Source organism: Corylus avellana, chromosome ca4, assembly GCF_901000735.1.
Source record: "Corylus avellana chromosome ca4, CavTom2PMs-1.0".
Classification (NCBI taxonomy): Eukaryota; Viridiplantae; Streptophyta; class Magnoliopsida; order Fagales; family Betulaceae; genus Corylus; species Corylus avellana.
In genome coordinates, this window is record NC_081544.1 from 34,224,479 (window position 1) to 34,238,635 (window position 14,157).

At 38.2% G+C, this 14,157-nt stretch overlaps 3 protein-coding genes across 6 annotated transcripts; 2 read left to right on the forward strand and 1 right to left on the reverse strand.

Moving 5' to 3' along the window:
* The first annotated feature begins 1,444 nt into the window (after positions 1-1,444).
* Positions 1,445-2,242, forward strand: LOC132179191 (cyclin-dependent protein kinase inhibitor SMR6-like). The gene has a single exon (XM_059591855.1). It carries the CDS (start codon positions 1,710-1,712, stop codon positions 2,031-2,033), a length of 324 nt encoding a protein of 107 aa, XP_059447838.1. The 5' UTR covers positions 1,445-1,709; the 3' UTR covers positions 2,034-2,242.
* Positions 2,243-6,112: 3,870 nt separating this feature from the next.
* Positions 6,113-9,013, forward strand: LOC132179919 (F-box protein At1g70590). Of its 4 annotated transcripts, none has more exons than XM_059592723.1 (6): positions 6,113-6,697; positions 6,779-6,912; positions 7,083-7,265; positions 7,963-8,145; positions 8,228-8,577; positions 8,695-9,013. In XM_059592723.1, exons 1-4 carry the CDS (start codon positions 6,175-6,177, stop codon positions 8,128-8,130), a joined length of 1,008 nt encoding a protein of 335 aa, XP_059448706.1. In that variant the 5' UTR covers positions 6,113-6,174; the 3' UTR covers positions 8,131-8,145; positions 8,228-8,577; positions 8,695-9,013. The 4 variants fall into 4 exon arrangements, with proteins under 4 accessions (XP_059448706.1, XP_059448709.1, XP_059448710.1 ...); XM_059592726.1 differs by having other exon boundaries at positions 8,400-8,577; XM_059592727.1 differs by having other exon boundaries at positions 8,483-8,577.
* A 1,993-nt stretch (positions 9,014-11,006) lies between these two features.
* LOC132177701 (uncharacterized) lies at positions 11,007-13,187 on the reverse strand. The gene has a single exon (XM_059590131.1). It carries the CDS (start codon positions 12,850-12,852, stop codon positions 11,008-11,010), a length of 1,845 nt encoding a protein of 614 aa, XP_059446114.1. The 5' UTR covers positions 12,853-13,187; the 3' UTR covers position 11,007.
* Between the last annotated feature and the right edge of the window lie 970 nt (positions 13,188-14,157).

The following is a 14,157-nucleotide window of genomic DNA, read 5'->3' on the forward strand; positions in this document are numbered from 1 at the left end:
AGGGGCATGAAGCATGGTACAAGTGGTCCCCTAGTTTCGTTAATGCTGTATAGTGGGGTAAGATAATTTAATCTATTAATTATTTATCTTTTTTATTAAATACATGATTATATCTCATTATATAAATTGATTCCATGAGGATATTTTGATGGTTCAATTCAAACCTTTAAAAGTTTGTAATTTTAGAGAAATGCTATGAGTATATATATATATATATATATTTTTATATTTGGCACATCTCATTTTACAAATTAACCATTAGATTTGTGGATTTATATGTGGACTTTACACAAATCAATTGTGAACATCACAAATCTAATGGTTGATCTATTGAATTTGTGAAAAAATATGAATCAAATATGAGAAACTTATTGACCTATAGCATTTATTGTAATTTTATATATTAAACTTTTCTCTTAAATGTTTTTTTCCTTAGAGATTGTAGGGTTTGGAGGCTTTTGATGATCACATGCAGTAGGATTATACAAACCTTAAAACACATGTCCCATACAAATAATAAATGTGACAATATAATGTCATTTTGCTGTGAGATCTAACTTTAGGCACTGCTTTTATTTGTTATTTTTGTGTGAGTGACATTATCTAATGGCAAATCAAGTCCTCCCAATCATTTAGAATACTTTTCATTCTATTTGAGTGCTTTGGCATCTAAGGAATATAGAATATGAGAAAGTGGCTTTTTAAACGTGGAACTCCTTTGTAATTGTAAGCATCAAGGTGAGAGAAAAACTTGTGGTTGTGGTGGTAGACTGATCTCAATCTCACTAGACAATATCTCAATCTCAAAATTTCATTAAAACTAACTATTAGACTATATAAAAATAAGCACTTAGTAGGGGTGGAACCACATTCATCCTCGGAACTAAACTAATAGCCCCCAATTTTTTTTTTTAAAAAAAAAAATCTTTTGAATTTCATGTTTTTTATGAAATAAATCCTCCAAAATTAATACCTTTTAAATTAATTTTTTACCTTCTAAAAAACCTTTTTTTTTAAAAAAAAAAAAAAAAAAAAAGTTTTGACCCACTTGAAATTATAATCCCACTCCTGATTCAGATGGCATAATAAACCACCTCAGTTTCAGAAATCAATTATCAATCCAATACAAAATATTGTAGAAAATATTTTTCTCAAATTTCATTATCCCAAAAAAAAAAAAAAAAGACGAAGAAGAAAATAGAAATCAAAAGAAAAGAAAAGAAAGAGAGAAGAAGCGGGGTCCAAGAATTTGGCGTGCCAGTCCAAGTCAATCCCCCCAAAATTCACTCCTGCCCGTGGTCAGCTATTTTAACGGGCAGCCTCTCTCGCTCTATCGCTGTCCATTAGTGCTGTTTAGTAATGGGCAAAGGGCAATGCTTATGTCACGGGCTTCCTCGGGTTCTCTTTTTCTCTCTTCATCTGATTGGTATAAACGGAACATTGAATTGAACCTTTTCTTCCAACCCTACTCTACTTTGCCACTCTTTCTTCCTTTTCTCTCTGTCCCCTCCAATTCCAAAGCTTTCGTCAAAACCCTTTTCATCTCCCTCACCCTCATCCTTTCTTCACCGCTTTGCGCTTTCCTTGGGGTTTCATTTTATTCCCTGCGCATAACATAACATAACCCATATTTATTCCCTCCTTTATTATTTTTCTTTATATATTACCTCTGAGGATTTTGCCTGTTCAATTTTGATCAGCCACACAACATGGGGTTCTCCGAGAAGTCACTGCAGGTTGATGGAGGCTTAGAAACGGAAGGGAAAAAATGGGTTATTGCCGGAATCCCCTTACGGGCTCCGTTGAAGCCTATATATGCCAACCCGGCGGAGAAGGAATGGGACGGCACCGGCGAAGCCCAAGAAGAGTGTTCGACGACGCCGACTGGGGAGGAGTCGAGGATTCCAACGAGGTTGACGTGCCCGCCGGCTCCCAGAAAGCGTAAACCTTCTTTCAAGTGTAACTATGGCGGTGTCAGGGAGTTCTTCACTCCTCCGGACTTGGAAACTGTGTTTATGCAGAGGGCTAGCTAACTCGTTGATTGTTGAATTTGGAGGCCTAGCTTTGATCATTTGTTAGAACTAATTAATATGTGATTCTAGTTTGTACCTTTAATTTCTTCCTCTCCCTCTCTCCCTCTCTTTGTTTTCTCTCATGACGCTTATTGTAGCAGGGTAGGAGTTGATGATGTACAGGGTCTTATATATAAAAGAGAAAAAAAAAAAGAAAAAAAAGTTGGCAATATTTTAGCTTGGCTTATGAGTTGCTTAAAGAAATTTCTTTCTTGAATTCGACTGCCTGTGTGTGTTAAAAAATGACATAGAAGGTGAAGAGAGGGTGATGAACATGATCTGGGTAAAACAAATTTCATTTTGTTGGTTTTCATCTCCTTGAAACTGCTCGTGCTAGTGCGTACGAATGCCGATGCAAGTCAAAATCAAGGCAAGCAGCCAAAAGATGTCAAACGCAAGGAAAGGTAAATCCTTTTCAAATATTGGGTAAGAAGGAGCTGCACGGATGCTACGTAGCTGATTTGACCAAGACAATTCCTGACTTTAACCCTTTAGCCATAGCAGCTAGCTGTACCTTTATGCTCTGCCATCATCTCCTCTTTAGACTTGAGAGATTGGCCACCTCGGACTCTTATCATAGTGGGAAGCTTCTCTGTAATGCTTTCTTCCGTGATTCCTAATAGTAAAAGCACAAACCACATGTGCAAGGAAGATTAGAATCCTATGTCATTTGAATGGTCCTTATTTGCCCACCAAAAACAAAAAAGAAAAGAACCGCCCTTATTTGTCACAATTCTTGTATTGGGTTTGTGTCCAAGATTGACAAGCTGAACTGTCAAGCTTATTTGCAACTTTCAAGCTGAAGTTTTGCAGACCAATAATTGACATTCACTATAGATATATATTTTATTTTTGAAGTGTAATTTTTATAATAGAATATGGAATGTCTATGAGAAAGGAAGAAAACCCATTTGTTTAGAAGTGGATAACCAATAATTATGACGATCAAGGCTAAGGGAAGTTCACCTAATCTCCCGGGTTTAAAGGTGTATTAAAAGAAAGTGCATCGGGATCGGAGCCATGACATGAGGCAATAGTGTTTCAACACGTCCTACAAAGACTGCATATATTTACTTGGCTTGTAGTGGGTCGTCATTTTGGATTAAATTAAAATAATATTTAGTTGAATCCCATTATTGGAGACCACATGGAGGAGATCAAAAGTTGTTTGATTTCTCACACTGTAGTCTGTATGCATTGTTTCAGGTTTTGTATTCCTCTTATCATATACGGAGACAAGGAAACAAAATTAAAATTTTAATTTATGATTATGCAAGAAAATGCCAATGGGGTTCAAAATTGGATTGGATGGTTGTTCTAGAACCACGTTACATTATGCTTTTACCCTTGAAAACATAAACTAGAGAAGCTAATTTTGATCGAATAATGTTAGGAACGATTCTTTTATCCTCTTAAAGCTGATGTAGGTTTTAAAATCACTATTAAATTTTTGATGAATCATACTTGAATTTTGATCTAATGGTAATTTTGAAAGCCACATCAACTTTAGAAAGAAAAAAAGATGGTTCATAGCATTATTCATTTTGATCAGGGCAAAAAAAAAAAAAAAAAAAGCAAAAGGAGTTGTTGGGCATTTATCCGCTCAAGAATTGCGTTGAAAAAATAATAATAATAATAACGTCTAAAATGCTTTAAAATTATTGCTATTATTTGGTAATAAAAAATTTTAAAAAAAAACTTTTAAAAGTTGCAAATTGACCAAAAACGACATGATCATTTTATATCAACCTTTTTATATCAAAATGGATAAATATTAATTTTTTTTAATGGTTTGGATGCCTTACTTTTAACTTTAATTATGTACTTGATGTCCAACATTTTGTCTTTTTTGTGCCTTAATATTTTTTTTATATATAATACATGGTTGGATGAAGATGATTGATGATTTTAAATATTTTCCATAATAAAAAGTTCCTTCAATAGGGCCTTCAAATAACATTCAATAACATTAGTGCCTTCATGTATGGTCCATAATCACTACCACTATCACTTGAATTCTCGAGTGTTATAATCATTATTGTTTATATATATAAAAAGAAAATACAAAAATACAAAATAAATATGTAATAGTAAAAAAAAAATAAACATCATTAGAATGAGAATACATAATTTGTCAAAAGCAACATCAAAAAGTCCAGCAAAAAATGAGTTTAGCTAATTTAGCTCAAGTTAAGTTCTAATTAAAATTAAAATACGTATTTCTTAATATTCTAATCCTAACAGGTTCAATTACCGAACTCAAGCCCAAACACGGTACACAGATACCTAATACTGTAAAGATTTGTGCCAGGCATACACATTTTAACTTGAAATCCACATAAATTTGCCAATTAAAAAGAAAAGAAGAAGAAAAAAGAAAAGTAAAGAAAAAAAAAAAAAAAGCATCGTGTGAGATCCAACAAGGCATATCTAGAATTGATTTGGCTCTAGCTAGTTAATTTGTCGATTTTTTAATAAGCATTAAGCATGCCATATTGCCATCAACAATCTATTACGGTGTCCCTAGAAAAATGAAAAAGAAATCTAAAAAAATCTTCAGTGGGGCAATAGCGAGCAAGCATTTATATTTTTTTACCTGAAATATGACAACATATCTCTGTAGTGAATGCGTGTCAGGGCTCTGATTAATCAGCCGTAGCAAATGCATTTGATTGGTTCGCATGTGGGGGCCATCCACACCAGCAGATTTTGGAGTGAGACTTGTCATGCTGCTATTGGAGCTCCCACACGATTCATATCTAAGTCGTATATATGTAATATGTAGCACTCAAAAAGGATTACTTATTAAAAGAATTATTGTTGAAAAATTATTAACATTATACATGTTTTAAATTTATTTCATTTCCCTTACTTATTCACACATTTTTTTTTAAAAATAAAATAAAATAAAATAAAGCAATAATAAGTGTCCGTTTGATTTAACAGTTTCAAAGTGTGCATAATAAAACCATATATTTTTTAAAAATACACCACATTGCTTGCAGTTTAAAAATACATTTTTAATCTACGAAATTACATAATTAAACGCACTATAAATGTAGTAAGTAGGAACCCAATATTTAAAAATAGGAAAGTTATATTAAACACTTCTTGTGCTTTTTTTTTTTTTGTTCTCAATTTTATGATTTTTAAACCCGAACATTATCTGTTAGTATTTTCATCAAATTTTGAATTTAATTTTTTGATAACCTCTAAACAGAATTTATTCCTAAAAAATTATGAATTATTAACGTTTAGAATATAAAATGTTGGGCCTACTGTTTAAGATTTAAAGACAAGCAACCAACGAGACAGTTCCTACTCCTAGTGGGCCTCGGAGCCTTGATGTGAGGCGTGGTAAAGCTGGTGAAGCAAGTTTGATTGCCCAAGTGCCATTCTAATAAATATATATATATATATATATATATATATATGGGAAATTTCACTTAATTTTAATTTTTAGTGTCTCTTAAACTTTAAGATAAAATCCGCTTAACATCTTTAAGCTACCACCTCAATGACAATCTACCATTTAAAAGTCAATAAATCATATCTCACTGATGAATTTGAGATGTGATTTATTGACTTTTGATCTCAACGGTAATTTTAAATGTTACATTACATTTGGCATGACTCTAAGAAGACGTATAATATTACTCATAATTATAATATTCAACATTTCTCTAATTCAAGAGTTGATTGAAAGTGTTAAGTCAACCTTATTAAATGAATTATAGATAAAATATTGTAAGTGCATTTGTGAGAGTTGTGTCTCGCTTTGAGAAAAATATTAAAAAAAAAAAGGTGCTTAATATATCTAAGTGGACTTTAACCCATTAGCTTAGACTTTTGAACTATAGTTGTGTTGAACTATGTATATTAATGTGATAAAAACTTCCTATCATTTTTTTTTTGGTAAATCTCAAATATTCACTGAGGAATTTGCACATATGGTAGTTGAAGAAGAAATGTGTAAATTCACCGAGATCGGTCAAAAAAAAAGATGAAAAAAAAAAATATATGCAACAAAATATTACCAAACATATCTCAGATATCTCATATCTCAAAATTTCTAATCCTCCATGGTCTGAGACCGTGGAAGATGAAGCAGAGAACTTGGCCTGGCCGATCGGACGGCTCTCGTTTCTCATCGCTTCCGTTATCGAAAGCCAACGGTTCAAAACAGTACCTTAAACCCCCCACCGGAAAAGCATCGCCTCCGAGCCGCCAGATCCTGTTCCACTCCGACGGCCATGATTTATCGTCTCTCCCGTACGACGTGGTGGCGAAGATAGCAGGGTCGTTCAGTCTCCGTAACCTTCGTGCTGCGTCGCTGGTGTGCAAGTCGTGGTGCGAGGCGTTCCGGCCGCTAAGGGAGGCCATGCTGTTCCTGCGGTGGGGCAAGCGGTTCAAGCACGGCCACGGCGGGGTGCGCCCTAACTTGGACAAGGCTCTAGACTCGTTTCTCAAAGGCGCGGATCGTGGCTCCTCCCTGGCCATGGTCGATGCTGGTCTCATCTACTGGGAGTTGGGCCACAAGGACAAGGCCATCGGTTTGTATCACAGAGCTGCCTCGCTTGGCGATCCAGCTGGACAGTGCAATTTAGCTATTTCTTATTTGCAAGGTATTTCTTAAATCAACAAGCCTTAAATTGTTCATCAATGTTTGCAATCTCGTGCTTATGGCAAGTTTATCAATCTTGCAGGCGAACCTTCGAATCCGAAGGAGGCTGTGAAATGGTTGTATAAAGCTTCCCTCGCTGGCCATGTCCGTGCTCAGTACCAACTCGCGCTTTGTCTGCATCAAGGTCGCGTCGTAGATTGCAATATACAAGAGGCTGTATGCAATTCTTTCCCTTGCTCCTTTCATTCTTGGTTTGGGCGTGAATTTTTTACTTGTGGTTTCATACTCTGAAAATGGTTTGAAACCCTGTATGCGGTGATACGAAGTGTGATTGTTGCAGCATATTCGAGAGCTTCTTTGTGATAAGTTTGCTTATTCTGGAACAGGCTAAATGGTATCTAAAAGCTGCGGAAAGTGGGTATTTGCGAGCCATGTACAATGTCTCGCTATGCTACTCATTTGGGGAAGGTTTAGTGCACAGTCATCGTCAGGCGAGAAAATGGATGAAGCGGGCGGCTGATCGGGGTCACAGTAAAGCTCAATTTGAGCATGGACTTGCTCTCTTTTCTGTATGTAACGTTTCTATACCATTCTTATACATACTTTTAAGGAAAATACAGTGCATGAAGTATATATACCCATGGAAACATATTTGTTTATGTAAATTGTGTAGGATGCTTTAAACTAAGACTTCTGACATTTAACCTTGTGAGAATGAAATGCCAAAGAAGAACAAAGGAAGAAAAGAATGGACATTATAGGAGACCTCATATGGTTAGGCATGAAGTATGAAGTTAGCTGTATAATCCATAATCCAGAAGAAATAAATTTGGCTCAACACACACTCTCTCCTGCATTCACTAGTCTCCTACACTACCCCTTTTTGCCGTGTTTCTAATTCTTAGAATCTTACTTCTTACCAGTTGTATATGTAAGATTAGGAGAGTTTAATGTCAACAGGCTCAAAGCTTCTAGGATATACAACATGAACATTCAGGTCATCCACTAGCATATATATCATGCATTTCAAGAGAGACACTTTCCCCCGGAGTTCTAATTCCATCAGTATAATAGGGAAGGACAGCAATTTGCCTTTAAAGATTTACAGTTGTAGTGAGGTTCCAATTTTTCCAAATGGCCCTTGCATACCATGGTAGTCCCGGGCAGGGGTTCAATTTTTCTTGTCGATTTAAACAAACAGCGAATTTATGTTAAATAAATAATTTGCTAAGGTCTTGGAGATTTTGATGATTAACACTTGCGCAGGAAGGGGAGATGATGAAAGCTGTAGTGTACCTGGAACTTGCTACCCGAGCCGGTGAAAGAGCAGCAGCGCATGTGAAGAATGTAATTCTCCAACAATTGTCAGCAACTTCACGAGATCGAGTCATGCATCTTGCTGACAATTGGCGTGCTTTGCCTTCATCTTGCTAAGCTACATCATAAAGGGTTTGTGAACTTTTACATTTTCCTTTCCTCCCCTTTTGTCAGCCTTTTCATTAGTCTTCTTCTTCCTGATGTTTGATCGCAGTTATGAAGAACATATGTCCCTCGCTGTTCACTATCATTTTCTGCGCTTGGCATATTTTAAGTCCAAGCACTGATTCTAATCGAACATTAGGTCTTGCATTCAGAATTGGATGGTTTGAAATTCCTCAATTGGAAGGACAATAACTAACCCCTTATTTTGTTTGAGTTCTTAGTGGCATCATTGAGGAATCTGTTAGATGTTCTGTATCTTCTGAACACTCTCAAACTGTGCTGATCAATATGCAATGGTTTTTAGACAGCAATCTGACAGATTAAGGACCTGTTGATTGTAATTAGGAATGGCTTGCAGCAAAATAGGATTGAGCAAATGACCAGTGAATTACACTAAAGGTACGTTCATCCAGTATAAGTAAAGTTGAGCTACTTATCTACCAGGGTGTCAAATGTTCTGTAGCTGTAGACAATTCAACTTGGCGATTGATCGCCTGATTTCTTTCTTATGATTAGGTTATGATGATGGCGATTCAGCAGGTCATAAATGATTCCCTCAATGTGACTTCTATAGATTCTCGAGTCTACAGCCGACTGCAGGGTTATCAAGATTCAAGTATTGTATATAATTCAGAAACAAAATGAGTAATTACTTGCCATATTGTCTCAATTACTTTATTTTTTATTTTTATTATTCTCTTTCGTCCATGACCAGTGGGTTAAAAATTAGCATTTTTATTTTCACATTGCAATATTGTCTCTATAGTTGTGCCTGGTGCACAACTTTTCATAACAGGGAAAATATATTCACTATATAGCAACATACACTTGTTTATTTTTTTTTTGTGTGGAGAATTTCGTGAATTGCCTAGCTTAGGTGTTTGAATAATATAAGGAGATTTGGGTGTGGGTGATACGAAGTAATTCACATTTGTTTCTTTCTTTAAACACTGCTTGTAATACTAATACTACGTGGTTGGCATTTTCTTTTATGTAAATGCCACCCACTGCTTGTATGTAACGTTGAAGATTGGCGAGACTCCGGAACTCTAGTATCCTTTGGACCAGATTGCCGGAAGGAAATTCACGAGGAGATAACATTTGATACGGGAAAGAGTAATATTACATACACTTCTGCCTCCCCTTCAGACAAAATTTTGCACTTAGTTGGTGCAACCCTCAACTACCAGGCGAGGGAGGTTGCAACCATTTCGAGGGCTTTGGGGGTACTGCAACCACAACAGAAATTCGGTTGGAGTTGTTGACCACCCTCATGGAAGAGGCTGGATAATTTTTTTATTTTTGGCTGATGTGATGGTACCACATTAGGGAGTATAGGAGGTGGGAGTAAAATACGAGTATCTCTAGCACTATCCTATTGGAAAATTTCTGAATACCATCCATGTCAAACTTTAAATCAATTTTGATGCCATTGTCAAGTTTACAGACTTCGAAGTTGAGGGCATTGACTCACAAAATAAGCCCAGAAAGATGCCAAACAATGATTCTGGTGAGTAGGAAGACTCCTAATCAATTTAGTAATTAAAAAACGACATTTATAAAACTGATAGAACGCCAACAATCCTAAGTTGAGGAAAAGGCAAGAACCAGAAGGATTACATCTCAGACCATGTCTGAAGCAACACAACCATAACTATAAGACAATCAAGTTCACTACAAAATATTTTGAAAACCAAAAGTGCAGTCCCCAAGTGCCCAACAGTTGAATGAATTGAATTAGTTAATTTTCAAAAAAAACAAAGCCATAGCGAGGAGACAAAGACAAGTTAGAACTGACCACCTCCTGAAGTAATTTCATTCTATAAGACTGGGGCCTCTACTAGGAGTGGCTAGATCGGTAGAACCCTCCCCCCATAGGCTGCTAAAAATTGAACTGAAAGCTGGCAGCCTGTGAAGACAACTACAGGATCCATGTGATTGTTTTTTCTCTAGAGTAGATGTTAGTAGAAACATTCAAAGAGTCAACTTTGCCATGGAAAATTAAGCAAGAGTGGTGGTTGGTCTTTTGGCTAAATGAAAAATGTAGCTATGATGAAATTTGGTGAAGCAGATCGCCTCAATGATAGGATTTGTAATAATACTACCACTGTATCATACATCTCCTGTGGCAATTTGTACCAAGGATCCCGCACCAATTCACAGGGGTGTATAAGTCATGGTTAGAAGAAGTACCTTTATTTACTGGAACCAGTCCCTGACAGTCAGAAACGAAAGACAAAACTGCGAGCATGGATGATATGGACAACAAATGAGATAAGTCTGCTTCAACGCAGCTCCAAAATGTGAAGATGCACCCTTTGGGGGATGGTTGCTTGCAAATTCAGAAAACCAATCAGTTTACTTGTGACAATAATAATTCTAATGCTTCATAGTCCAGGGAGACACAATTCAAGAAAGTAGTCAGCCAAAAAAACAGGTGAAAAAGTCAAAACAATATACAGATGAATCAAATGCACGAATCAGCCATGGAGTAAATGTAACTGTTACTGCAGATATTTTCAAGAAAAGACATTTTATACGGGGAGGTTAGTCTGGTTAGAGGAGAAGCAAAAAAACAGAGGTAACACCAATCGATATCTGTTCATACTAAACATCCAATCTACTTTTAAACTGTGCATAAACTGCTTTTCAACAAGACAATCTAATTTGATGACCTATTGTATTTTCTTATGGAGCTACTTGTTTGTTTCTATGACATTTGTTTTCTTTTCTTTCACCTGAGCAAAAAGTATCAACCTGTTCCATGTACAGAACAGTGCAGTAATGCCCCCACAAAAACATTGGGTCCACTACTCACCAAGTTGGTATTCAGGGAACAAAAGTATTCATTTGAGAAAGGGTTCCGGCATGATACACATTGAGGTGGCGTATGGCATTGGACACCAATTCTCTCAATTCAGGATCCTGGGCAACCACATTACGGTCTACCCCCTCGAGCGTAGTCAACACCCTAGCTTGTTCCAAAGCTTCACTGTTGCTCGTATGTAATGCAAGGTAGCAAAGGAGAATCAAACCATGCACCAGTGTCCGTTCATTGCCCCTTAGCATTCTCATCAAATTAGGCACACCATTGAACTCAATTATCGTCTTTGAATGCTCCATACGAAGAAAATTGGCAGGAGAAGCAAACTTGCCCAGCGCAATGGCAGCTTCAGCAACTACATCCAGGTTCATATGACCAAGCTGAATCACTAGGGGACCGATGACCCGGGTCTCTCTGGCAGGAAACGTCCTAGCCAAAGAACCAATCGATTTTACAGCCGGGATTTGCAACACCGGGCTGTCCCGCTCTTCCATCACCCTCAAGAGCTGATCCACGACAGCCTTGGCAGCCGGTGAATTAGTCCTGAATGCTGCACGTCTAAGGTCAGTATCGGACTCGGCTGCAGCCGTTATCTCCATAATGGTCATCAAGCAATTGTATCGCAACTCTCCTTCTTCTTTCTCCACCAACTTCGCCAAACAAAGCAGCCCTTTCGTCTCTGTTATCCTCCTACTATTCGCCACACTCCCTCTCGCAAGCTTCCATAAAGCCTCAGCACAACTAATTTTCAAACCAAGCTTCACTTCCGGCCTCTCGTTCTCCCTCTCTCTCCTATGCTTACTCCCCTCGGAATTGTAATAATAACTGTAATAGTAATGCGAGTTGGAACTCGCACTTGAATTCGAATACTGTCTACTACTGGGTCTAGCTAGTGATTTCTTCTCCATCTCCTTGTTAATTTGAACAATGGAATGAATGCTTTGCTTACCCAGTTGTTGATCTCTGTGGTCGTCCGCAAAGGTCTCGAACGACAAGATCGTCACGAGCGGCCTTATCACGTTCTCCCTGGCGAAATCCTCTTGGGCGAGAGGGTCGTGCTCGGCCATCCTAGCCACCAGGCTCGCCAACTGAGATTGAACCCTCATCGGCGAGTCCCCGAGGGCCTGCACTATAATCTGAACCCCAAGCTCGTTCACGATACTCCTCACTCGGTCCTGCTCGTCCGCCAGGCTGTGAAGCGCGCTCGCCGCCGCGACCTGCGCGTCCGGAGACGTGCCCTCCTTCAGGAGCTTCAGCAATGGAGGGACTCCACCTTCCTCCACGACTATCTTCTTGTTCCTGTCGGTATCTTTGACGAGCGAGGCGAGTTCGTTCGCGGCTTCGACTCGTTCAGTGAGCTGCGCCATTTGGAGCGTAGCTATGTAGGACCAAACCCAGGCGAGTATTGGATCGTTGCTCGCGATTGGTGGGAGAGAGAGGACGATTCCGTTGGCGTTTTCGGAGTCGAAGATGCTGAGGAGCCACTTCATGTCGCCTATGGACGACTCCAGAAGGCCGAAGACTTTGCGGAAATCGGCGGCGGTCACGATCGTGACGACGCGGCGGAGGACGCTCTGGCGCTTGCACTTGCGGACTAGTGTTAGGGCACGGTCCAGGTTCTTGGAGACCTCGCCAATCACTCGCCAAATCGGGCGTTCGTAGAGGGACGGCGTTGTGGTGGGGAAACGGACCAGGGTCCGGAGCATCTGCTTAAGCCGCTCCGCATACTTGCCCACCTCGTTGCACTCCAGCTTGAACGACTTGGCGTCGTCCGCCGCCGAGCAAACCTGCTCGGTGAGTCCAATAGGGTACGAGAGCTCGACCGCAATTCGCTTCTCCTCCGAGGCCATTCGACTCAGCCGCTGACCTCCTCCAAATCAATCGGCGAAGAATTAGAGTGCTTGTTCGACTTCTCTTGTGGACGGCTGCAGTGAGTCTACGGCGAGTCAGAGAGCTTTCGTCTGAGTTATAGAGGGTCTGGGTTTGGGTTTAGTTGGTGGGACCGTTTCGTTTCGTTTCCGTTCCGTTTCGCTCCGTTTCCTTCTTTCTTCGCATGTCTGTGTGTCGACTAGGTAGGCCTGCTCTTTCTGGGAAATCGCGCAGTGAGAGCGCGTGGTGTTGGGAGGACCCATCAATCGAGAAGACTGCTCAATTACGCGGGGAATTGCCGTTATCTACGATGTTTAGTAAAATTAGTAATTAGTAGGAAGGACATTTAAGATAGGAGGAGTGGAAGTGTTGCGCACTTGCAAGGAAAGAGCGTGGATGGAGGACTTAATATAATTTGAATTCAGTTTTCTTTTTTGTTAGGTGCAAGATAACCTGTGGATTTACCATAAAAGAATTATAATGATTAATGAATTAGAAGGGAAGAAAATTTGCTTGGTTTTTGAATGGTTTTTTTTTTTTACTAATTTTAAATGTTTTGTGAGTGTTTTATATTTGTAATTATTTGTTAATATTTTTATTTTTGAAAAAACAAAACAAAAGGGAACAAAATTGTATTTGGGAGGTATATTTTTTTATTTTTTATTGAAAAAATATGTTGCGGTATAATATAAAGATTAAAATATATTTTTTTTGTTTTGAAGAGTGTCTTATGTTTTGAATTGTTTGGTAATGTATTTATCCTGAAAATAAATAAAAAATAAAATTTTTAACAAACATTCCTACATCTTATATAAATTGTTATATTTGATAAGAAAAAATTGAATCAACACGAAAGTATCTCAAATCCGTAATCCATTGAAAAAAAAACTGTCCCGCCCCAACCCACAGAAATATGAAGATAGTTGACTTGTTTTTTTTTTTTAAAAAAAAAAAAAAAAGAAAAAAAAAGAAAAAAGAAAAAGAGTAGTTGACTTGCTATGCCATCTTCGGCTTGACTTGTAAAGGAGAATGAGCAGATTTGAAGATTTCTTCCTCAATAATCATAAAATCTTATTTATTATTTTTTGTTACATTCGAATTCCACGCACGGGAATGAGGAGGAATGAGTGCTGATAGCGTCACCCACATGGGGATGTGTGTAGAACACCCATTGCATGACTTATTGACCACGACGAATGTGAACCGCTTCTAATTCCTGCGGCCACGTCTGCTGATGACAACCATTCCCAAAGTAGGACTATTTTATTTAAGAAAGGAAGAAGATG